Source organism: Microcaecilia unicolor, chromosome 5 (assembly GCF_901765095.1).
Source record: "Microcaecilia unicolor chromosome 5, aMicUni1.1, whole genome shotgun sequence".
Taxonomy (NCBI): Eukaryota; Metazoa; Chordata; class Amphibia; order Gymnophiona; family Siphonopidae; genus Microcaecilia; species Microcaecilia unicolor.
In genome coordinates this window covers 236,613,013-236,638,693 of record NC_044035.1, presented here as the reverse complement: position 1 = coordinate 236,638,693, position 25,681 = coordinate 236,613,013, and the positions used below count along the sequence as shown (strand labels likewise).

At 45.8% G+C, this 25,681-nt stretch overlaps 1 protein-coding gene across 1 annotated transcript in view; it reads left to right on the top strand.

The window, feature by feature from the left end:
* Nucleotides 1-25,681, top strand: part of CFAP44 (cilia and flagella associated protein 44) — a 444,725-nt gene that overhangs the window by 352,779 nt on the left and 66,265 nt on the right. The window contains exons 26-27 of the mRNA XM_030203902.1: nt 9,402-9,605; nt 21,568-21,763. Coding sequence (XP_030059762.1) covers nt 9,402-9,605; nt 21,568-21,763 — 400 coding nt within the window. The remainder of the gene's footprint in view (nt 1-9,401; nt 9,606-21,567; nt 21,764-25,681) is intronic.

Below are 25,681 nucleotides of genomic sequence, written 5' to 3'. Positions count from 1 at the left end.
GCATTGGCTGCTGAGGCATTGGCTGCTGGCTCGCAGGCTCCTCCCGCAGACGGGAGGAGCCTGCGAGCCAGCAGCCAATGCCTCAAGGCTGCCGAGACAGTGCCTGCCGGTGCCGCGCTTTTTTTTTTTTTAAACATTTCTCGTGCTTAGCGCCTTTAGCGCTTCTTCTTTTTGTAGCGCCGGCCCTGCTGCTCAACAGGAAAAGCAGCAGTGGCCGGCAATGGGTGCTGGGGCTGGCGCTGGGCAGGCCTGGGCTGAAATTGGGTGGGCCTGGGCCCACCCAGGCCCACCCGTAGCTACGCCCCTGGTACACATTTCAGTAATGAGTAGCTTTACCTAATAGGAAGGAATCATTGTTTTCCTTATCGTCTTCTCCAGACCATTCCCTATGAGTGGGTAATATGCACTCCTACCAGCAGAGGGAGACTGAGAATTATTGAACTCTTGTTTAAGGGTGCAACCCTGACCTGCTCAGTATTTCTTAGTCTCCCAGCAGAGGTAGGTGCTGTGCAACCCTGCTCCATGTTTTTAGTGGGTGCACTGGTTTTGGCCCCTTGGTTTTAGTTAGGTTTACAGGTTCCCTTTAGGGATCTTGCTTAGTGGTTTAGTAAAAGAAAAAAAAAGGAGCAAAAAGAAACCTCCTTGGGAGAGAAACAGCTGTATTGGTCTCAGGGTCTTGGCCCCTGCGCCTCTTTTGGGGGGTGTACACTCCGGGCTCCGGGTCCCTCCCCCCCTCCCCTCTTACCTTAGCAGTGCACCTCAGCCTTCTCCTCCTTTCTTTGGGAGAAATTCCTTCAGGCAAGGGTCATGGTGGAAACAAAGCACCATTCTCTCACTTAAATATCTCTATAACATAGGAAACGCCTGGGGCGCAGTGGGCGCTTTGGTTTCTCAGTGCTGGTTTTTGGTGCCTTCGCTTTTGCAGCTGCAATTTTGAAAAAGAAAAAAAAAAAGGAAGCCAGAACCAAGGCAATCTAGGAGGATTGCTGGGAGTTTGGCGATGGGACGCTATTCCTGGTCCCCGCAAGGGCGACTTTTCTTCCCTCTCTTCTTCCTCTGATGGTGGCGCAGTCTGAGAAGCCACGCCATTGTGCGGCCTGTTCAGCACGCCACGTGGTCTCCCATAGCACCGGCTTGTGCAGGGTTTGCGAGGAGGTGAGGTCCAGTTCTGGGGAGGTAGGGGCAGCTAAGATTCCTGGGCTGACGGCTGAAGGGTTGGAGGTGCAGAGTGTAATTAAACTCTGGAATTCGTTGCCAGAGAATGTGGTAAAGGTTTGGACGGCTTCCTAAAGGAAAAGTCCATAGACCATTATTAAATGGACTTGCAGAAAATTCACTGTTTCTGGGATAAGCAGTATAAAATATTTTGTACTTTTTTGGGATCTTGCCAGGTATTTGTGACCTGGATTGTCCACTGTTGGAAACAGGATGCTGGGCTTGATGGACCTTTGGTCTTTCCCAGTATGGCAATACTTATGTACTTATGTAAGTGCTCCTTCCCATAGCGTGACTGATGCGGTTTTGGCGGGAACGTCCACCATGTTACTTCCTCCGCTGCCGGTCCCTTCTTTCTCTAAGGAGTCGCTGGTGATGTTGCGGCAGGACTCCTCAGGGGCTTCAGCAGCTCCGTTTTCACTCCATCAGGCTTATTGCCTGAAGAGAGGAATTTCTCCTCATGTTGCATCGGGTTCTCTTGCCCCTCCTCCTTAGGGTCTGAGAGTTTTGGGACACAGGATCACTGGATGAACCCTCAGATCCTCACTTAGATGAGGATCCTTCAGTAGTACACATTTTTAGAAGGCAAGAGGTGCCCTCCCTGTTGGCAGAGGTACTTCAGACGCTTAAATTGTCAGAAGATCCCCCTCAGGTGTCCCAGAAAGGGGACCCGCTTCTTAAGGGGGTTTGTAGACCTCCACAAACCTTTCCTTATCATGAGGATTTGAAGGAACTGGTGGAGGCGGAATGGCTAGTTCCCGATTTGCATTTACAAATCGATCATGCCATGGCTCGTCTTTATCAGCTCCCTCAGGCAGATCTGGAGACCTTTCAGGTCCCCAAGGTAGACGCGCTGGTTATAGCGGTCACCAAGAAGTCAGCTATCCCTCTTGAGGGTGGGACGTCTCTCAAGAACCAGCAGGATTGCAGGTTGGAGGTTTTGTTGAAGTGCTCCTTCGAGGTTTCTGCCTTGGCCTTGCAGGTGGCCATCTACAGGGGCTATGTGGCTCGGGCCTGTTTTCGTTGTGCTGAGCATCTCCCCAATGTTCCAGCAGACTTTTCTTCTCATTCGGTGGCCAATGTCATTAATCTGGAGATGGGCACCACTTTTCTTGCGGGTGCCATGTATGACTTGGTTTGGGCCTCTGCGAGGAATCTGGCACTGGCAGTGTCGGAACGTTGCTTTTTGTGGCTCCGTCACTGGGCGGCGGATGTAGCATCCAAAGTACGTCTGAGTCAGCTTCCTTTCCAGGGTAAGCTTCTTTTTAGCGATGGAGAAACTTGTCAACAGTCTGGGCGAGACCAAAGGAGCTCGGCTTCCAGAGGATAGGTCCCACTTGGCTTCCCGGTCTGCGGCCCGAGGGCGCCTCAGGGAGGCTTGCAGATACAGGCCAGGTAGAGGTGCTGGTTCTCAACATGCTTGGTTCTGGAATAGAGGTCAGTCCTTTCAGCCCTTTTGGGGCAACAGTAGATGAGGTCACAACTGAGGCGCTGGGGGATCCAGGAGTGCCCAAATCTCTCAATGAAGGTGCCCAGTCTCCGGTTCTGGCCATAGGAGGCAGGCTTCAGCTGTTTTATCGGAGCTGGGTCTGGGTAACTTCAGACCAGTGGGTCTTAGATATAGTCAGGTACAGGTATGCCCTGGAGTTTCGCCATCCACTTCCAGATGTCTTTCTCATTTCTCCTTGCAAGTCATTGCTCAAGGCCAGGGCTGTGCATCAGACCCTGGATTGTCTTCTGGCTCCGCGGGCTGTGGTTCCGGTTCCCCCCCAGGCAAGAGAGGTTCTGGCAGATATTCCATTTACTTTATCATGCCCAAGAAGGAGGGCTCCTGGCGTCCAATTCTAGACCTAAAAAGGGTGAATCCGGCTTTGAGGGTGTTGCCTTCTGCATGGAAACTCCCAAGTCGGTTATTGTGGCAGTTCAGCTGGCGGAGTTTCTCACGTCCTTAGATTTTACGGAGACGTACCTTCACATTCCTATTCTTCTGGACCATCAAAAGTTTCTTCGCTTTGCAGTCTTGGGAGAGATCACTTCCAGTTTCGAGCAATGCCCTTCGGGCTTGCTACAGCACCACGGATCTTCTCCAAGGTGATGGTGGTGGTAGTGGCTCAGTTGTGTCGGAAGGGGATCTTGGTGCATCCCTACCTGAACGATTGGTTAATCGTTTTTAGCGTTTTTTTGTGATGGGATGATTTATTTATTTATTTATTTGTATTAAGTGGTCCTTTCTATGTACACCACTTACTTATTTATTCATGTTTAGATTTTACATACAGTGGTGGAAATAAGTATTTGATCCCTTGCTGATTTTGTAAGTTTGCCCACTGACAAAGACATGAGCAGCCCATAATTGAAGGGTAGGTTATTGGTAACAGTGAGAGATAGCACATCACAAATTAAATCCGGAAAATCACATTGTGGAAAGTATATGAATTTATTTGCATTCTGCAGAGGGAAATAAGTATTTAATCCCTCTGGCAAACAAGACCTAATACTTGGTGGCAAAACCCTTGTTGGCAAGCACAGCGGTCAGACGTCTTCTGTAGTTGATGATGAGGTTTGCACACATGTCAGGAGGAATTTTGGTCCACTCCTCTTTGCAGATCATCTCTAAATCATTAAGAGTTCTGGGCTGTCGCTTGGCAACTCGCAGCTTCAGCTCCCTCCATAAGTTTTCAATGGGATTAAGGTCTGGTGACTGGCTAGGCCACTCCATGACCCTAATGTGCTTCTTCCTGAGCCACTCCTTTGTTGCCTTGGCTGTATGTTTTGGGTCATTGTCGTGCTGGAAGACCCAGCCACGACCCATTTTTAAGGCCCTGGCGGAGGGAAGGAGGTTGTCACTCAGAATTGTACGGTACATGGCCCCATCCATTCTCCCATTGATGCGGTGAAGTAGTCCTGTGCCCTTAGCAGAGAAACACCCCCAAAACATAACATTTCCACCTCCATGCTTGACAGTGGGGACGGTGTTCTTTGGGTCATAGGCAGCATTTCTCTTCCTCCAAACACGGCGAGTTGAGTTCATGCCAAAGAGCTCAATTTTTGTCTCATCTGACCACAGCACCTTCTCCCAATCACTCTCGGCATCATCCAGGTGTTCACTGGCAAACTTCAGACGGGCCGTCACATGTGCCTTCCGGAGCAGGGGGACCTTGCGGGCACTGCAGGATTGCAATCCGTTATGTCGTAATGTGTTACCAATGGTTTTCGTGGTGACAGTGGTCCCAGCTGCCTTGAGATCATTGACAAGTTCCCCCCTTGTAGTTGTAGGCTAATTTCTAACCTTCCTCATGATCAAGGATACCCCACGAGGTGAGATTTTGCGTGGAGCCCCAGATCTTTGTCGATTGACAGTCATTTTGTACTTCTTCCATTTTCTTACTATGGCACCAACAGTTGTCTCCTTCTCGCCCAGCGTCTTACTGATGGTTTTGTAGCCCATTCCAGCCTTGTGCAGGTGTATGATCTTGTCCCTGACATCCTTAGACAGCTCCTTGCTCTTGGCCATTTTGTAGAGGTTAGAGTCTGACTGATTCACTGAGTCTGTGGACAGGTGTCTTTCATACAGGTGACCATTGCCGACAGCTGTCTGTCATGCAGGTAACGAGTTGATTTGGAGCATCTACCTGGTCTGTAGGGGCCAGATCTCTTACTGGTTGGTGGGGGATCAAATACTTATTTCCCTCTGCAGAATGCAAATAAATTCATATACTTTCCACAATGTGATTTTACGGATTTAATTTGTGATGTGCTATCTCTCACTGTTACCAATAACCTACCCTTCAATTATGGGCTGCTCATGTCTTTGTCAGTGGGCAAACTTACAAAATCAGCAAGGGATCAAATACTTATTTCCACCACTGTACATGTATGTATAACATTTTATTATCATTTTATACCTTATACATTATCTATTTGTTCATGAATATATGAGAAACTATGGTGGTATGTTGTTTTTATATTTTAAGTATGTTGTTTTTATATTTTAAATTTGATGTTTTATTTATTATAATTCAATCTGTTTGTTTATTGTAGCCCCTGATGCAGCCCTTGGTGGGCGAAACACGGCCTGTTACGGGCAATTTGTTTACATACGGTATCTTCAATAAAATCTTTCTGATGTTATATTGATCTGCTGGCTTCTTTTTCCGATTGGTTAATCAGGGCAAAGTTGGGAGAGGAAAGCCGGAGAGCCTCAGGTTGAGTGGTGCTCCTCCAGCAGTTGGGATGGATTGTCAATGCATCCAAGTGCTTGCTGGTTCCCTCTTTAGTTCTTGGAATTCCTGGAAGTGTGTTTCAATACACGTGAGGGCTTGGTGCACCTTCTGGCAGTGCGCATCCTGAAGATCCAGGCCCAGGTGCGTTGGATGCTGGCAATCCAGGCTCCGTCAGCGTGGGATATTTTGCAGGTGCTGGGGTCTATGGCGGTGTCCATCGAGGTGGTGCCGTGGGCATGGGCACATATGAGGCCTCTTCAAGCCGCCCTCCTGGCTCGCTGGCCTCTTCAGGTGGACTCTCTCATGCAGAGTTTCTCTCCGTCGTCCAGTGCGGCTCAGCCTTCACTGGTGGCTGGATTGTCATCATCTGAGCCGGGGCATACCCCTCAACTCTCCGGACTGGGTGTTAGTAACAACGGATGTCAGCCAGACTGGGTGGGGAGCCCATTGTCAGGGACAAGTTGCTCAGGGCTCCTGGTTGGTGGAGGAGTCTCGCTGGTCCATCAATCATCTGGAAACCAGGGCAATTCGTCTTGCTCTGTTGCATTTTCAGCCGATGCTCCTATTTCGCGATGTCCGAGTTCTCTCCAACAATGTGACAGCAGTCACTTATGTCAGTTGTTAGGGAGGGACCAAAAGCTCTCTCTTAGCGCAGGAGGTGGCGTTGATCATGGCCTGGGCGGAACAGAACGTCCGGCTTCTCTCGGCAGCACATGTTGCGGGAGCATCCAACCTACAGGCGAATTATCTGGATCCAGGGGAGTGGGCGTTAGCCCCGTTAGCCTTACAGCTCATTGTCGATTGGTGGGGCACCCCAGTAATGGATCTGATGACCACGGCAGAGAATGCCAATGCTCTGCAGTTTTTCAGCTGCAGAAGGGAGCCATTTTTGGAGGGTCTCAATGCGTTAGCACAACCCTGGCCTCATCAAGTCCTCTTCTTTGTGTTTCCTCCGTGGCCACTCTGGTCGAGTTCAGCGTATCCAGGGTCAGGTTGGTCACATGATTCTGGTGGCTCCCATTTGGCCACGTTGACCATAGTATGTGGATCTCGAGCAATTGCAGATGGATGCTTCGCTTCCTCTTCCCTGGGAGGAGGGTCTGTTGGTTCAGGGACCCATCTGGATGCCCGACATGGCTCAATTCTCACTTACGTCTTGGCTGTTGAGCGGTCACGACTGTTGAAGAAGGGCTACTCAGTTGTGGTGGTGCATACCCTTCTGAGTTCCAGGAAGCGGTCCACTTCCTTGGCTAATGTTCGGGTTTGGCATGTTTTTGAGGCTTGGTGTGAAAAGCGGGAGGTGCAGCCATTGAGGGCCTCCATTGGTCATCTAGAAATTTTACAGAGAGGTCTGGAGAAAGGATTGTCGCTGTCCTCCCTTCGGGTTCAGTTGGCTCTCACCTGTTTTCGAAGTCTGCTTCAGGGGAAATCGCTAGCCCTTCATCTGGATGTCTCTCATTTTTTCCAAGGGGTTAAGCGATTGCGGCCTCCCATACGCCTGGTGGTCCCTCCCTGAGACTTGAATTTGGTGCTGTCGGCTTTGGTTCAAGCCCTGTTTGAGCCCATAGGGCAGGCTACACATAAGGATCTTATGCTTGAGGTGGTCTTTTTGGTGGCTATCACTTCGGCGCGGCGTATTTCTGAGTTGCAGGCTGTGTTCTGCCATGACCCATTTCTGGTCATTACCAAGGAGAAGGTGTTGTTACGGACGGTTCCTTCCTATCTTCCTAAGGTGATTTCTCTGTTTCATGTCAACCAGGCTGTTTCCTTGCCTTCCTTCCTGGGGGATGAGTCCCCTCGGTTGTATAAGTTGGATGTTCATCGGGTGTTGCGGTGCTGTTGCTATTTGTGTCAGACAGCGGACTTTCGGAAGTCCAACAGCCTCTGGGTCTTGTTTGGGGGACCTCGAAAAGGGAAGATGGCTTCCAAGGGTTCCATCACTCATTGGATCAAGGATGCAATTTCTTCCATGTACCTGATGTCGGGGAAATGGGTGCCCGTGGTTCGGGTGCATTCTACGCGTGCGCATGCTTCTTCCTGGGCAGAACACTCTTGTCATTCCACCACAGAACATTTGTAAGGCGGCGACTTGGTCCTCACTGCATTCCTTTGTCAAGCATTACAGGTTGGACGTGCAGGCATGACGGGATGCTTCCTTTGGGGCATCCGTCTTGCTCCGGGGGCTTTCCCATCATCGGTGAGTACTTCTTTGGTACTTCCCACTCATAGGGAATGGTCTGGAGAACATGATAAGGAAGGAGAAATTAGGTCTTACCTGCTAATTTGCTTTCCATGAGTCTCTCCAGACCATTCCTGAGCCCACCCAGGAACAGTGGGATCGTTGAGATTTCTTCCGTCTGGGATTGCAACTGCATCTATGTTTTTTATTAAAGTTTGTTCCAGTTATTCTTTTTGGTGCTCTTTTCCTTCTGGGAGCTCAATTTCTGGTGGTGTTTTAAGTGTTCAGTTCCTTCTAGTTGAAGTTTTTTTATATGTTGCTTGGCTATTCGAACTACTGAGCAGGTCAGGGTTGCACAGTCCTTATACAGGAGCGCTGTTCATTAATTCTCAGTCTCCCTCTGCTGGTAGGCGTGCATATTAGCCACTCATAGGGAATGGTCTGGAGAGACTCAAGGAAAGCAAATTAGCAGGTAAGACCTAATTTCTCCTTTATTTGCATCATTCCCCCCCCCCCCCCCCCCCCCACCACCACCAGTAACATCTTCCTATTTTCTAATCTGCCAGTTCAATTAGATCTGGCTCTAACTGAGGATATAGAACCATGAAGCTTCATGCATTATTTAATTTATTTATTTGACTTATAAACTGCCTTTTTATACAGGTGTTAAGGTTGCATTCAAAACAGAATTACAGTACATCTTAAATCAGGGGTTGTCAACCCAGTCCTTGTGACACACCAAGCCAGTCAAGTTTTCAGGATATCCACAGTGACTATGCATGAGATAGATTTGCATGCACTACCTTTATTCTATTCAAATCTATCTCATTTATATTCATTGTGGATATTCTGAAAACCTGGCTGGCTAGGTGTGTCCTGAGGACTGGGTTGACAACCCCTGTCTCAGACATCACAGCTTCTTCTGAAAATTAATACACATGCACCTTGAGTTCCACCTATAAGTGTGTCATAGCCCCTGCTGCTCTATAGGAGTTGTGAACTGTAGAATTGTTTTGAATATAGTCGTATGCATTTAGGATGTTTTTTTCCCTTTTACAATAGTTACTGGTTCAAGTCTTTTAGATACAGGAAGTAGATGGCATGGATGACCTCCCTGGTCAACAGTATGTCCCACTCACAATCACCTCTGCAGAATAAAAGGAAAATAAATTTTCCAAAAGGATAAATAATTGTACTTTATTTGCATAGCTGATTTGCTATTGTAATGCTAGATGCTGCATATAAATATTTATATATTTATTTACCGGGGTGGGGGGGGGGGCTGATATTCAAAGCAATTTAAACAGACGGAAATGGCTCCTGGCTGATTAAGTTGCTTGTCTGGGGCTAACCAGGCATGCTTAGTGGCACTTAACCGAATAGTGCCATTGAGAAGCTCCTAAGCTACTGGCTATGTTGTAGGCAGTCCAGAGGCGGAGTTGGTACATCTGCAGTTGTGCTGATATTCAGCATTTAACCGCATAAAATGTGGTCCTAATATCCCGGGACAAAGCTGGTGGCAGCCAAAAAAAACACTGACCACCACTGGCTGAATCTCTACCCTAGTATTTTTGTATATAAACAGAAGACTATAATACTTTTTAAAATAAGCTAAATATTTGAATGAGCTGAACTAAGAAAAAAATACCAAAACTCAACAAACCTCTTCCTATGCACTATTTACTGAATAGTTCTCTAGTTTTGTTCTTGTATTTATTAACTTTTCATGCTCCTGAATGTGAAAACCATTTTCTAACTCTTTAATGATTACTGGCATGCAACAGATCAACAGCCTGATAAGTACATTTGATGCAGAGCTACGTCTCCTGAGACACGAGAGGCAAAAGATGGACTTGCAGATGAAGATGGGGGACCTTATGCATATTACACTCTTCGATGAACTGCTTCACCTGAAGGACTTTGAGAAACGAGAGGACATTCTCCAGGAACGTGTTACTGACCGTATTGCTGAGAAAGAAGAGATGAAGGTTTGCATTTCTTTTCATGTGCCCAAATGGTAAATGAAGGATAACACTAGACTAAACAAATTGGATCATAATGTAACACCCTTGTGCTCTATTGCCTTGCTGAGGTGCTCCTGAGTCCAAGACCAGCCTGGCAGGCTGTTTTGGTCCCTGAATACTTTCTGCCTAGTGTCTCCACCAGGGGAAGGAGGGTGCTGGGACTTTCCTCTCTTCTTCCAGGAAAACAAAAACAACAAATGTGACTTTGAAAAAAGGATAGCTGGCAAAGCTTACAAATTAAATTAAACTGTACAACTGTAAACTCCATCAGTGCATTTTAATAGTTAGGGTATTAATCCTTATGAAGCATAACTACAGTATGTAAGGACAAGAACCTCCTATGCATTTTTTTACAAGGCGTCAGATATCCATTTAGGTAATTCCTTTATGGTATTAACAAATAGATATAAAAAGAACCTCTTGTTTTCCCACACAATTATCCTCCCTTTTTTCCCCTTCCCACTGTACCTCAAGTTTCACCCATGTGAAGGAATGCAACTGGACCAATGGCTGCTGTGAGTCATAGGGGAAAATCTGTCATGTTTGGTCTGATCATCTTCTCTGCTCTGCTGTCCAGTCCCAAGCCCTGCTTGTCTGCCCCTCTTGAGTGGGGGGGGGGGGGGGGGGGGGGGCTGCTACTTCACTGCTTCTCAGTCATTGATCCCATCCCTTCTGGATGGTGCCAGTCCTCTCCACCCTGTCAGATGCTGATCCCTATTTCTTCTGCATGGCATGTCACTCCACTGCCTTGCATCTGCTGGGGACTACTCCATCACCTCTCAGCTACTGGGCCCTTGCTACTCTTGCTGCTGTAACTCTTCTGCCCTTCAGTTGCTGTGCTCTAATTTATTTGAGGGAGGAGGAGTATGAATGCTTTGACATGTCTTAACTCCTGGGACCTGCTCCTCCTGAGGCTGCTGCTTCTCAGCCACTGGGCCCTGTTCCTGCATGGGTAGAGGGGTGATACTCCAATACTTGGCCCTGTTGCCATACCAAAGTCCTGATGCACCTTCTTCACTGGAAGAGATTTGTTTCGCCAGGGTTTACATTTTCTCTAAGTCCATAGCTTGCTAATTCATTAAGTGGGTTTACCTCTTAGGGCTTCCATCTTTCAGTGATATTAGCTTGGCTAAACTCATGCCCTGTATGTCAGCTTTCCCTAACTAGGAGGGACCACTCTTTTTACAGTTGCAAGCCCAAGAGACAGGTGAGAGAATGAAAAAAGAATATGCAGGCTTGCTTCTCCTACTTTCACTTTCTTCTTCATTGAACTCCAGTTACTTAGAGTTTCAACTGTACATATTGGTTAGGGTGAGAATCAGGGGTGGACTGACAATAGTCGGGGGCCCCGGGCTGTAAGGGTCATCGGGGCCCCCCAGCCACTGCCTGCCATCCCCCTCATGCACATCACAGCCCCCCACCGCCTCAATTGCCGCCCCCTCCCACACACTACAGACCCCCTACCTTGAAAGTCCCTGGTGGTCTAGTGGCTTCATCGGGGGCAGCTGGGCAGAAAAGAATCCCACTCTTTCCTGCCCGCTGGTGCTAGCATGCCCAGGGCTGGTGCCAACAAGTTTTCAAAATGGCTTCCGAGACTTCCCGTGGCAGTCTCACGGGTCTTGGCATTCTCAGCAGCCATTTTTAAGAATACACCAGTGCCGGTCCTGGGCACAATAGTGGCACAGGTAGGAAAGAGTGGGATTCTTTCCTGCCTGGATGTCCTCAAAGAAGACACTAGACCACCAGGGCCCTTCAAGGTAGGACCTCCAGCGGCGGCAGGCAACCAAGCAGAACCTCTGGGCCCCCTAGAGCCTCTGGACCCTTGTGCACTGCCCGGTTGCTCGAATGGTCAGTCCACCTCATGTGAGAATTCACCTGTTTGATGAACACATTTCTGAAATCCTTGTCTCACTCTCCTCTACATATCTCTTTTTCTATCTCAGCTTTAGTGCCATGTTATTGTTTGTTTGTGTGGTAATAGGAATTTTTAATTTGTGAGTAAACGTCAGGAATTAGCAGTTCCTATCTCAGATAATCTATATAGTCTGAGATCTTCAGCCTGCACATCTAGAAGATTCACAGCAGGAGCCTGTTCACCAGTGCTTATAGCTTGCCTTCTCCGAGGACAAGCAGGCTGCTTGTTCTCACATGTGGGTGACGTCCAACGGCAGCCCCAGATCGGAGATCTTCCTAGCAACAACGTTTGCTAGCCCTCGCGTGCGCATGCGCGACTGCCTTCCCGCCCACAACGAGAGCGTGTTCCTCAGTCATCTTTTTTCCGCGGCTCAGGACGGCTGTTTACGGTCGGTCTGTGCCTCAAGGAGACCCCTCGCACGTTTTTCGCCGCTTTTTTTCCTTTCGGAAAGTGTTCGGAGTAGTCCGTTCTTGTTTAAAAAAAAAAAACTTTTCCTTTATTCCTTAGTTTTTTCCCGTTAAGTTTCCTTTCGTTCATCGGAAGCGGCCTTTTCAGCCACCCGTACGGGTTTTTCCCTGTTTTTGGTGCCCTCTTTTTGGCATCATCGCGAATTTTGATTTCGCCGGCGTGATTTTTCTGCCCATGTCATCAAAGCCTGCCAGCAGCTTCAAGAAGTGCACGCGGTGAAGCCGGACGATTTCGCTCACTGATAGGCACGTTTCATGTCTTCAGTGTCTGGGGGCTGGTCATCGTCCCCAAGCCTGCACTCTCTGTCTTCTGTTGAAGAAGAGGACCCAGGCGGCAAGATTGGCTCAGTGGAACCTTTTGTTCGGAGCCTCATCCGGTACTTCGACGCCCGCGGTACGAAGGTCATCGGAGGTATCGATGTCGTCGGAGGGTGCGTCGTCATCAGGAGCGCAGGTGAGGGCTGTCCATTCCCCTGCTGGTAGTGGTGAGCCCTCGAGTAGGTCTCCGCCTGCCTCGAGGGCTCCTGCGGTACAGGCCCCCCGGGATCAACCTGTTTTGGACCCAGCCCCGAGAAGGCGTTTGGATTCAACGTCCTCCTCTTCGGTACTGAGAGGAACCGGTGACGTGCTTCGTGCGAAGGCAAAGAAGCATCGTCACCGGTCGCCTTCCCATCACGGTACCGAGAGCTCCGGGACACCGAAGGATTCGGCACCCACTAAGCGTCGACGCCGGGAGGACCGCTCGCCCTCCATACAAGAGGTGTCGATGCGCTCTGCTACGGACAGCCCAGCACCGCCTCCGCGCCCCAGACAGATTCTGAGCTCGTCGCCTGTACCAGCCCCACTGCCTTCCTCGACAGCCGCTCTGAACGAGAGCCTCTGGGCCATCTTTCCAGGGATCCTGGAAGAGCTGCTACACCCGTCCGCTCCGGTACCGGGGGTGCTTGCGCCGCCAGTGCCGTTGAGAGAGGCGGTGGCTGGCTCCTCGCCCGTGGAGAGGTCTCCGATCCCGGTACTGCTTACGGTACCTGCCTCGGCAGCCTCCCAGGCTGACTCCCCGACGACTTGGTTGGAGGGAGCTTCATCGCCACCGGTGCGGGAGTCTTCCTCTCGACATACCCACCGTGGCCAGATTTCCACAGAGTCGAGACGGGCCCGGCTTCGGACTGAAGTTCACGGTATAGTCGAAAGCCGATTTTGGACGTCCCCAACTGCTTTCCATTGCAGGGATGGCCAAAGTTCATGCGGCGTGTCAGAGGCGTAGCGAAGGCGGGACTTGGGCATGCCTAACACTTGGACGTCCTCAACCCATAATCGAAAGAAACAAGGACGTCCCTGATGAACACTTGGACGACTTTACCTGGTCGTGTTTTTCTTATGACCAAGTCACAAAAAGGTGCCCGAACTGACCAGATGACCACCGTAGACAATCGGGGATGACCTCCCCTTACTCCCCCAGTGGTCACTAACCCCCTCCCTCCCTCAAAAAACATCTTTAAAAATATTGATTGCCAGCCTCAGATGTCATACTCAGGTCCATGACAGCGGATGCAGGTCCCTGGAACAGTTTTAGTGGTTGCAGTGCACTTCAGGCAGGTGGACCCAGGCCCATCCCCCCCTACCTGTTACGTTTGTGGAGGAAACAGCGAGCCCTCCAAAACCCACCACAAACCTACTGTACCCACATCTAGGTGCCCCTCTTCACCCGTAAGGGCTATGGTAGCGGTGTACAGTTGTGGGTAGTGGGGTTTGGGGGGCTCAGCACACACGGTAAGAGAGCTATGTACCTGGGAGCAATTTATGAAGTCCACTGCAGTGCCCCATAGGGTACCCGGTTGGTGTCCTGGCATGTCAGGGGGATCAGTGCACTACAAATGCTGGCTCCTCCCACGACCAAATGGCTTGCATTTGGTCGTTTCTGAGAGGGGCGTTCTTGGTTTCCATTATTGCCGAAAATCAGAAACGACCAAGTCTAGGGATGACCAAATCTAAGGACGACCAAATTTAAGAATTTGGAAGTTCCTGACTGTATTATCGAAACAAAAGATGGACGTCCATCTTGTTTCAAAAATAGGGGTTTCCCCGCCTCTGGATCGGGACATTCTGTGAGGACGTCCCTTACGATTATGCCCCTCCACATTTCATGACTTGTCTGGGAATATGTTTGACATGATAAATTCCTAGGTATGTATTTTTTTACATATATTCATACTTTTTATTCTCTGCTAAATTTGGGTCCCCTTTTTTGTTTTTTGAAAATTGCTGTAATAAAGACTTTCCTTGAACACCACCTGCGAGAGGTTCTTCTTTTTGTTTCTCTACTGTGGACACCTGGCGTTTTCCTTTAGTGAAGTTTTTTCTTCTGTTTGTGTTTGACATCACTTACTATGTTACTATGGGGCTCATTTTCAAAAGAGAAAAATGTCCAAAAAGTGGCATAAATCTGCATTTGGATGTTTTTGCTATGCTATGCTATATGATTCTTATATTCCGCTAAATTCAAAAGAGATTCTAAGCTGATTACAAACAATAAGTCCTTCAGGAGAATTTACAATTGCACATCTGATACATTGAAACTAAAAAAATATCGTTCTCAACTGCACATTTCAAACATTAATTACAGTTGCATATCTAATTTATTGAAACTAACAAGCGTCTTTCTTATCAACTAGAGTCTGAGGAAGTTCCTCAGAAACTAAAAAACATCTTTCTTATCAAACAAAAAAGACTTTAATGCTTTCTTGAAGGAATATTATTGTGTTATTCTCTGAATTTCTAAAGGCATTTCCTTCCAAAGCTTAACTCCATGATGTAAAAAGAAACACTCTAGCATGGATTTCTTCCAAACACCCTTATAAGATGGATAATTTCATTTCAAACAGCATTCCAATTTATCTGAGGAAAAGATGATGGGAAATCTAAATAATCAGTCTACCAGATTCACCTCCGTACAGCATTTTATATACAGTGGGGGAAATAAGTATTTGATCCCTTGCTGATTTTGTAAGTTTGCCCACTGACAAAGACATGAGCAGCCCATAATTGAAGGGTAGGTTATTGGTAACAGTGAGAGATAGCACATCACAAATTAAATCCGGAAAATCACATTGTGGAAAGTATATGAATTTATTTGCATTCTGCAGAGGGAAATAAGTATTTAATCCCTCTGGCAAACAAGACCTAATACTTGGTGGCAAAACCCTTGTTGGCAAGCACAGCGGTCAGACGTCTTCTGTAGTTGATGATGAGGTTTGCACACATGTCAGGAGGAATTTTGGTCCACTCCTCTTTGCAGATCATCTCTAAATCATTAAGAGTTCTGGGCTGTCGCTTGGCAACTCGCAGCTTCAGCTCCCTCCATAAGTTTTCAATGGGATTAAGGTCTGGTGACTGGCTAGGCCACTCCATGACCCTAATATGCTTCTTCCTGAGCCACTCCTTTGTTGCCTTGGCTGTATGTTTTGGGTCATTGTCGTGCTGGAAGACCCAGCCACGACCCATTTTTAAGGCCCTGGCGGAGGGAAGGAGGTTGTCACTCAGAATTGTACGGTACATGGCCCCATCCATTCTCCCATTGATGCGGTGAAGTAGTCCTGTGCCCTTAGCAGAGAAACACCCCCAAAACATAACATTTCCACCTCCATGCTTGACAGTGGGGATGGTGTTCTTTGGGTCATAGGCAGCATTTCTCTTCCTCCAAACACGGCGAGTTGAGTTCATGCCAAAGAGCTCAATTTTTGTCTCATCTGACCACAGCACCTTCTCCCAATCACTCTCGGCATCATCCAGGTGTTCACTGGCAAACTTCAGACGGGCCGTCACATGTGCCTTCCGGAGCAGGGGGACCTTGCGGGCACTGCAGGATTGCAATCCGTTATGTCGTAATGTGTTACCAATGGTTTTCGTGGTGACAGTGGTCCCAGCTGCCTTGAGATCATTGACAAGTTCCCCCCTTGTAGTTGTAGGCTGATTTCTAACCTTCCTCATGATCAAGGATACCCCACGAGGTGAGATTTTGCGTGGAGCCCCAGATCTTTGTCGATTGACAGTCATTTTGTACTTCTTCCATTTTCTTACTATGGCACCAACAGTTGTCTCCTTCTCGCCCAGCGTCTTACTGATGGTTTTGTAGCCCATTCCAGCCTTGTGCAGGTGTATGATCTTGTCCCTGACATCCTTAGACAGCTCCTTGCTCTTGGCCATTTTGTAGAGGTTAGAGTCTGACTGATTCACTGAGTCTGTGGACAGGTGTCTTTCATACAGGTGACCATTGCCGACAGCTGTCTGTCATGCAGGTAACGAGTTGATTTGGAGCATCTACCTGGTCTGTAGGGGCCAGATCTCTTACTGGTTGGTGGGGGATCAAATACTTATTTCCCTCTGCAGAATGCAAATAAATTCATATACTTTCCACAATGTGATTTTCCGGATTTAATTTGTGATGTGCTATCTCTCACTGTTACCAATAACCTACCCTTCAATTATGGGCTGCTCATGTCTTTGTCAGTGGGCAAACTTACAAAATCAGCAAGGGATCAAATACTTATTTCCCCCACTGTACATCATACATGCTTGCTTAAATTTAAGTCTTGAAGATACAGGAAGCCAATGTAGTTCCTTCAACAGTGGGGATGCTCTTTCTTACTTTCCCAGGCTGTAAATCAATCTTCCTGCTGTATTCTGCAGAAATTGAATTTTTTTGTAACAGTTTTTTAGTAAGACCCCAAATAGTGAGTTACAATAATCTAAGTATGGAATCAGGATTGCCTGTGCCACTGTTCTAAAATTATCCGGGTGTAATTTAGATTGAATTGCTTTCAGCTGCAGTAATCGGGAAAAAAACTTTTTTTGATAAAGCCTTCACATGTGATTCAAAAGTTAAGCCTGAATCAACTGACTCCCAACACTTTTGAGTGGTCCTCAGTCATTAGTTTCTCACCAGTACCCAATTCCAAACACTTAGCTGTCAGCTTCTCATAATCTCCAAACCAAACAACCTTAGTCTTTATTCAGTTTCAGAAAATTAGCTTTAGTTCAATTATCACTGGATCCTCGAAAGAATGTGTAATGTTGTTTACTGTAACTCTTATTCTCACCAGAAAAAAATGAATCAACGTTTTGCATTTATTCTTTCTCATTGAGTGTGCATAGCTGAGAATTGTTTGCATCAATCCCGAGTGTGTTTATTGAGGTCTGTTATAGCACATTGGAGCCTTTGTCTTAGCCATTTGCAGAATTGCCAGGGCCCGTTTGGTACTGTAAGTCCTTATTACCATTGGGTAGTCATTCTCTGTATTTTGTGTGAGGGGACCCATTGTACTTTTTCCAGCATCTCTCAGATTGCAGGTTCAAAAGACACAGTAAGAGTGCTTTGAAGAACTTGATTATGTCTGTACCTTGACTGGCCTACAATTCTGAAGCTGTTGTGGTGACAGTGTTTATTAAGATCTTATTCTTGTTCTAAGGCCTGGATGGATTTTGCCATACAGCTTATTGAGATCAGTTGCTCATTATCTGTTCAGTGCATCTAGTGATTGGCGCTATTAGTTGTCTCATATTTAACCTTTGTTCTTTGAATTCTGTCTTTCTTTGCTGTCTTTAATTAACGCTTTTAGCTGCAGCAGTTCTTGTAGTAAGGTGTTCATTGAAATTCCTTCAGGCTTGTCACCATTTTACAGGGGGACACTGGTTCCTGATCCGATTGTTTCACTCCTTGGGTAATTGCTGCTCTAAAATCTAACTTTGTAGGTTTGGTAGTGGTCATGATAGTACTTAATAAATTCATTTTCAAATTTGAGTGAATTTACTGAGAGAATGATACTGAATTCAGATGAAATTTGGAGAGTAAGAGCTCTAAGGTACCATCTTGTGTAGTGCTCACTAGTGCCCCCTAAGAATCCTTCTAGCTTTTTCTGAATTCTGAGAGAGCTAATGTTAGTGCTTTTGGATGGCATCACTACCTCATGTATCTTATCACTGAAACCCCCCATTAATTTAAACAACTGTGCTTTCTTGCCGCTCTCTCTCCCCTGACAGGAAAGGATCCTTGGTGCATACATTAATTAATGGCACCTGATCGCCATCAAGAGTCCCTCTATCCTACCACAAATAGTGTTGAGGCTAAACTACAGTACTCTAAAGCTTAGGCTGCTTATCACAAGATGTGTTTATAGAGCTTGATGAAGGTACACAGACCAACATGGGAAGTTCTCTAATGCAAGTCTCTTTTAATTTGATACATAGTTCACATATTGATTATAGTGTAGTAATAACAGAGACCCTTAAACTATGGAGTACAGTCATGAGAAGAGAAAAATCAAAGCAACAAGCTAAAAAATCACTGCAGTGAATTAGAAAATAATGAAAATGTTTTACCTGCAAAGGAGGTAGAGGGCAGCAAAGCCTTGATGCTGCCCCAAGTTATCTTTATCTCCACCGGGAAAGGAGATTAGCAAGTAGGTCTCCTGTGTTGTGGTGGTCTGAGCCCCAAACCCAAAAGTGGGTTGAGCCTGCTGCTATGGGAGGCAGCCAGCAGCAGCAGCTGTGAAGTGTGAAAGCTATGGGAATACAGACTCACCCCATAGCAACAGCAACAGGACTGTTGCGAAAGGCTATTTCCATTAACAAGGCTGAATCACAGCAGAAACAGCTGCGGGAGCACTGAGCAGTTAGTGTTACATGTGGGAGAAGAACCATAGCTGAAGCAGCTGTGAAGACTGAAAACCACAGTAGACAAAGAAGAGCCCAAGAGAAATGGTAGAGGTAGCAGCCATGGAAATCCACGAGAGGGGGAAGCACTGGAGGCAGGTAGGCCAAGCCAGGGACTGCAGGAAAAGATTCAGCAGCCCAAGGGAGTATCTTTGTTGGAAACCAGCACCCTTCTCTTCAGGTTCCAGAAGAATTAAGAGTAAGAGATAGTGACAGCTGGACAAAGAAAAAAAGAAGGAAGAAGCTATATGGAGCCCTGTGCTTATTGCAGAAAGATCAAAAAGCATGAGGAGTCCAGCTGCAGAAGACAAAAGTCCCATGGAGAGGGGTGAAACTAAGCAGAGAAGACCCTCCCTACTGAAAAAGCAGGAGTAGCAGTAACAGAGAAGCTGATTTGCTACATGAGGAGGCTGCATTAGACTCAGGGTCAAATTAACTCTCTATTAGGCCCTTGGGAAACATGTCTTTGCGGGTCCCTATCATTGACCTATATTTACTTCTTTTCTCAACCCTCCCCCCAGTCTTACATTTGCTCTTTCCTTGCCAACCCCCTTCCCCCACCCCCTGCATTGAAGATCATCAATCATAGGTTTCCATCCACTTTACCTCTCCAGATATAGCATGGGGGAAATTGTAGGGCCTGCTTCTTGGTGTTGTGGCAGTGGCAGTGGCAGTAGCAGTAGCAGGTTGTGAATGAGTATGAGGACTGTGGAAGCACATGCTTTGAATGGAGTGGCCCAGTGCTTAGAACAATGGACTGAAATCCTAGGAGATTGGTTAGTAATTTTCACCCCTCACACTGCCTCCGGTACAAACTCAGAGATTCCAAGTGAGATTTATAGGCAATATGTGTCTGAGCTGCGCCATCGTCATCTTTTCCTGTTATCCTGTTAAGTTCAAGTAGTTGCTGCCAGTTCTTTTTCTCAGCCTTCAGCAAATCCCTGGCACTTACCCCTGCAATCCTATCCCACTCCTACCCCTTCTCAGCTTCATCCCCTTTCCAGTACACTTGCTGGTTGCACTGGCTCTCACCAAGATCAGTCCAATACCTGGGCTTACACGATAGTGTCTCTTCTTGACCTCTTAGTGCAACACTTGACATACAGGTGGTATGATCTCTTGGGGTAGCCTGGGCCTGGGCTTCAGTTACTGTCTCTCTCCCAGTAGTAATACTTATCTAATGTTCCAGTTGCTTTTCCATGTTGTTCTGAGTCTGTGCAGGAAAGAAAGGATCTCTTTTGAGATGCAGAAGGGAGCTCTTGTCCCATAATAGAAACTTATAGCATATTGATAGTTGTCCTATTACAGTTATAAAGCAGTAATTAAGTCTGATGCTGCTGCAAAAGATTGTGATATGTGTTTGTTATATTTTGCTAACTTTAACTAAACTTTTTTTTAATCTTACTTTTTTTTTTTTACCCCAAAGATCAACCTATTTAAGTACTACTGTTATCAGGTTATTGCCTGCCTTCCCCATTCCCTGAGAGAAATGTTTGTTTATTATTTATTTTTTTCTAGCACCAGTCTGTCTCCCCTATCACCTTGGAAGCCTTACATCAAGACTACTCAAATGGCGGACTATGATCCAAAGGCTGGGGTGCTGGGGTTTTTGGCTGTGATGCTGCAGCAGGGGCAAATTGGCCCCCTCCTCTAGCGGTCCTCTTGTATCCAAACCCCTCTTCTTCCCTGGGTCTGCCTTTGTCCAGGTCACTGGCAGTGGCAGCAATTTGCACAGGCCATCTGCCTGAGCCCAGAGCCTGCTTTTTTCTTTGTCCCATCTCCTTCGGATGTAACTTCCTTCTTCCTCAAGAGTGGAATGCAGCAAAGAGCAGTCCCAGTATTGAGCAGATGGCCTATGTCAATTACTGCTGCTGCTGGTGACCTGGACAGAGGTAGACTCAGAAGGGAGGGGTCAGATACAGGAGAAGTACCAGACCTGGGGCCAGATGGGAGAGAGAGATGGAAAGAGATATTGAGCCTCTTTTCTTAGAATAGGATAACAGGTTACCTCCACCCAGGAGGGAGGTAGGGAGGGAAAAGAGGAAAGATGTTGGACGGGCAGAGGGTAGGGAAGGAGAGTTACTGGACAGTGGGAGGGAAGGAAGAGAGATGGACAGTGGCTTGGTGAGAAGGAAGAGAGAAGGAGAGTGGGGTATGAGAGGAGACAGCAAGAGTAGGGGAAGCAAAGAGAGTAAGAATGGGAAGAGGGGGTGGTTAAGGAAAATTTGCAAGACAAGGAAGATGGATGGTAGACATGGATGTAGATTCTGCATGGTAGATTGGTAGAAGAAATGTTAAATGGATAGGAGACCCTGGAAAGAGATTAATAAATAAAAGGAGATACTGGGACCAAAACAAATGGAAAAATATAATACTCAGGCAACATAGTAGAAAAAAAGTATTTTATTCTGTATTTATTAATTAATGATGTTCACACAGTTTTTCATGGACCCAGGTTTTAGACAGCCGAAGTTTCTGGACTTCCATTTAAAACATTTGAGGTGCCCTGCCTTACATGATTGTTCAAGTTCATGCCACAGAGGGTTGTGCTCTCTGTATCTCACCCCATGAGAGCATTGGTGCCCAGCGGTCCTAGCTCTGCATAGGCAATGTGGGGAAGCCCAGGTGACTAACCCTGCCTGTGCAGGCACCCAGGTTTCAATAATTGTTTGAAACAGTTGCAAACAATTTATGTAAACTGGTAAAAACACTTTAAGGAATTCCAAACAGCTATAAAAACACTAGGCAACTTACAGTGAGAGATTGTTTTATTCATAACCTTTCCATGTTATCAGCCTCATTATTCATTTATTCTATTCTGTTTTGTTTTGCATAGTGGAAATGTGAGGATTATCAACAACAGCTGGAAATTAAAAAGCGCGACATTGCCAAACTTCAAGAGCGAGAGAAAGCACTCTGTGCCAACTTTAATTCCTCCCTGGGAGAAAACAATAAGTTTGCAAATTTCCTTACCAAAGTCTTCAAGAAGAAGATAAAACGCACCAAGAAGAAAGAGGTTGTAGGAGAGGAAGGTCAGGTGCCACCTTTATCCCATCTTCCTTCCTCCACACATTCACTCTTTCTCAAACTCATTCTTATTTTCAGTAATCTTAGAGAGGGTAGCCAATTCTCTTGCATTAAAAAAATGTGTTTTCATTACACTTTCAGATAGAATGAGAAATTCAGGAAAGAAATAAAACTAGATTCTGAAGGGAATGAAGAAGTAAGCTCTGATGACAGTATTCAGTGGGGTGGTCATTATTAAAGATGACTTATCCAGATATCATTTAGTGGATTTCCAGACTCAGAAAGTGCAATTCTACTGAAAAAGGTACAGATAATGAAGTTAAAAAGTTTTTTCTCCTCTCCTGATTGTCCCCTATTATTGCATATATGTCACATTGAATGGTTTCTGATCTTTCAACAAAAAAATAATATCAGACATAAAGGGAACCTCGGTAAACACATAACACAGATTTTAAATTATTACATAATTTATTTAAGGAACAAAGATATTCAAAATCCATATCACCCATGTGAAAAGTAAGTACTCCCTAAACTTTGTGGAGGAGTAGCCCAGTGGTTAGTGCAGCAGCCTGAGAACCTGGGGAATGAGTTTGATTCCCAATGCAGCTCATTGTGACTCTAGGACACTGATACAAAATAAGTACCTATATAATAAATAAACTGCTTTGATTGTAACCACAGAAAGGCAGTATATCAAGTCCCATCCCCTTAATAACTGGTTGAATCTCCTTTAGCAGCAATAATTGCAACCATTCGCTTCCTATAATTTGTAAACCTCTTTGTCCTACTTGTTAGCTAAAGTGGTAATGCAAGTCTTGAATAAATAAATATTAGTTTTTCACATCACTGTTGAGGATTCTTAGCCCATTCTTCTTTGCAGAACTGCTCTAATGCAGATACATTGAAAAGTTTTTGTGAATCCAAGATGGTGTCATGATGGTGTCATGATGGACCGTGCAGGTCTTTTTCTGCCGTCATCTACTATGTAACTATGTGTCAGCAGTTTTAGAGCCTTCGTATGCTGAAATAGCCATTGCATCAACCTTGTTGGCCACGGTTGCTTTGACTCCAGATAAAGACTGGTTGATGAAAATGTACTTAAAAAATAAGGATAAGATCTTCATGGGATTTAAAATTCAAGTTTTCTTAGATGTGTCAAGAGAAACTCAGAAATGACATCACCAGTTCTTATTACTTAAACCAGGGGTTCTTCAGATTGGTGCTACTTTTTACTTACCCTTATCTGTGTAAATGTGTAGTCTGTTACCTATCAGTTAAATATGTGTTTTTTGAGCCTTCTCATCTTACTGATTTTTTAGTAGCCACTCGTGGGGACTAGTTAGTATCACCATTAGTATTTGCTCTAAAATGTAATAAGGCATTCTGTAATCACTCAGGTTTAATTTCTTTATATAATTAATACATTTTTTCCTATACAATATTTCCACTTATGTAATCTTGGATCTGCAAATAGTGGACTTGAGTCTAACTATCTAATATTTTTATTTTGCTTTTGTATAGAATTTCCTATTTTGAATTATTGGATAGTTTTACTTTACTGTACAAGTTTTACTTGGTTGTAAGATTTGAAAAGAATAAATAGAGATAAAAAATAAAAAAAAGTTTTTGTGCATGAAGTGCTTGTGTCAGCTTCTGCCACAGCATCTCTATTGGGTTCAAATCAGAACTTTGACTTAGCCATTCCAAAACATTAATTTTGTTTCTCCTCAGCCATTCAGATGTAGACTTGCTTTTGTTTTGGGTCATTGTCATGCTGCATAACCCAATTGCTCTTCAGCTTCAGCTCAGACAAATGGTCGGAATTTTCCTTAAGAATTTTCTGGTACAGTGCAGAATTCATGGTTCCATCAATAATGGCAAGATTTTCAGGTCCTAAGGCAACAAGGCATTTCCACACTGTCACACTATGACTGCCATGTTTGACTGTTGGTATAATGTTCTTACTGTGGAATGCAGAGCTGCCAATGAGGCCGACCTTTCTGAGCTGGAGATTTGGGGCCTGTCCATAGCTCCGCCCTGCTCTGCCCATAGCTCCAGCCAGCCCCACCCCTGGCACATGCCAATTCTCAGCTAGGGGCACCTTCCAGTGGTAGCAGGAAATGCCTTCATCAAATGGCATCTCCTGCTGCCACAGGACTAGCAGCAGCAGGAGATGATGTTTTATGAAGGCATCTCCTACTGCTACTGAAAGGGGAAGCTGCTCAAAAGGAGATCCCAGCTCCACGGTGGGAGTGCGGGACTCGGGAGTCTCCAGCTGAAAGCGGGAAACTTGGCAGGTCTGGGTATGCTGTATTTGCTTTACACCAGACATAATGGGACCTGTGTTGTGCAAAGAACTCTGCTTCTAACTTGTCTGGCCATAGAACATTATCCCAAAAAGCTTGGGGGGATCATCCAGGTATGTTTTTGCAAATGTGAGACAAGCATTGAAACTTCTGTTGGGTAGCAGATGATTCCACCTTGCTGCTGTCCCATGAATACCGTTTTTACTCAGTCTCTTTCTTATTGTTATGAACACTGACCCGTCTGAGGCTAGAGAGGGCTTCAGTTCTTTGAATATTTTGTGACTTCCTGGATGAGTTGTTGTGCTTCAGAGTAATTTTGGCAGGCTGGCTACTATTGTGAAGATTCACCACTGTTCCAAGTCTTCTCCATTTAGAGATTATGGTTCTCACTGTGGTTTGGTGGAGTCCCAGGGCTGTAGAAATATCCCTGTAATTCTTTGCAGACTGATACATTTCAACAACCTTTTTTTTCATCTCTTCTGGAATTTCCTTTGATCATGCATAACATAACATATTGTACTTATATACTGTACTTATATACATTCATCTTATATACTGTACTTATATATGCTCATCAGTGGCATAGCTATGGGGGCCACGGGGACCTGGGCCCCCGAAAAATGGATCCAGTGCCCCTGGTTTGGCTGGCGGGGGTCCCCAACCCCCGCCAGCTAAAGCATTTCTCCAGCGCTGCTCTCCTTACATTTCGCGTATACTCAATTTCATTTAAAATCAAGCATGCGCAACATGAGGGGAAGCAGGTCAGGCAATGTAAGGAAAGCATCACTGGAGAAACGCTTCAGCTTGTGGGGGCTGTGGACCCCTGCCAGCCAAGGTATTTGGCATTGTGGCGGGGGAGGGGAGCGGCAGGGAGGCGGGCCAAAATGTGACCCCTCACTTTGGGCTCTGGACCCCTCCCACCAAGGTCTGGCTACGTCCCTGCTCTCATGGTAAGGTTCAATATATAGATTCAATAGGGCTGGATGAAATCAAACCTGGATGTGTTCAATCAGTTGAATCTAATTATAAAGTAAATGTGGTTAATTGGTTGATGAGTAACTAAAGGAGCAGTTACTTTTTCATATAGGTGATATGGGTGTTGGATAACTTTGTACCTTAAATAAATGAAGTAATAATTTAAAAACTGTTATGTTTGCTCAGGCTCCCTTTGTCTGATACTACATTTTGTTTACAAATCAGAAACTATTCAGTGTGACATATATGCAATAATAGGGGAAATCAGGAGGGGACAAAAATTTCTTCACAGTGAATATCACCTCTGTTCCGTTCCTCTTCAATCTGCATAATGTTTGGCTGAATGTCAGCTTACCTGGCCAAAAGGTATATACAGTCCTTGAGATGGGATTTTGAGTATAATTATTTATTTGGTTCACTTCAAGATTAATTGCATAAATTGTTTTGGATATCAACCTCCCTATATCTTGTGAATATGGATTCCAGCTCAAATTCTGAAGAAATGGGGAGTTATCCAATTATATGTGTCATATAAATTATTTTAGATGTAAAGGCAAGCAGCAAACAAAAGTTTTCCTCCATCTTTTTAAAGTAGTTTCTAACACAAATCGCAAACTTGAGCCTTAGATATTTCAAGATAAT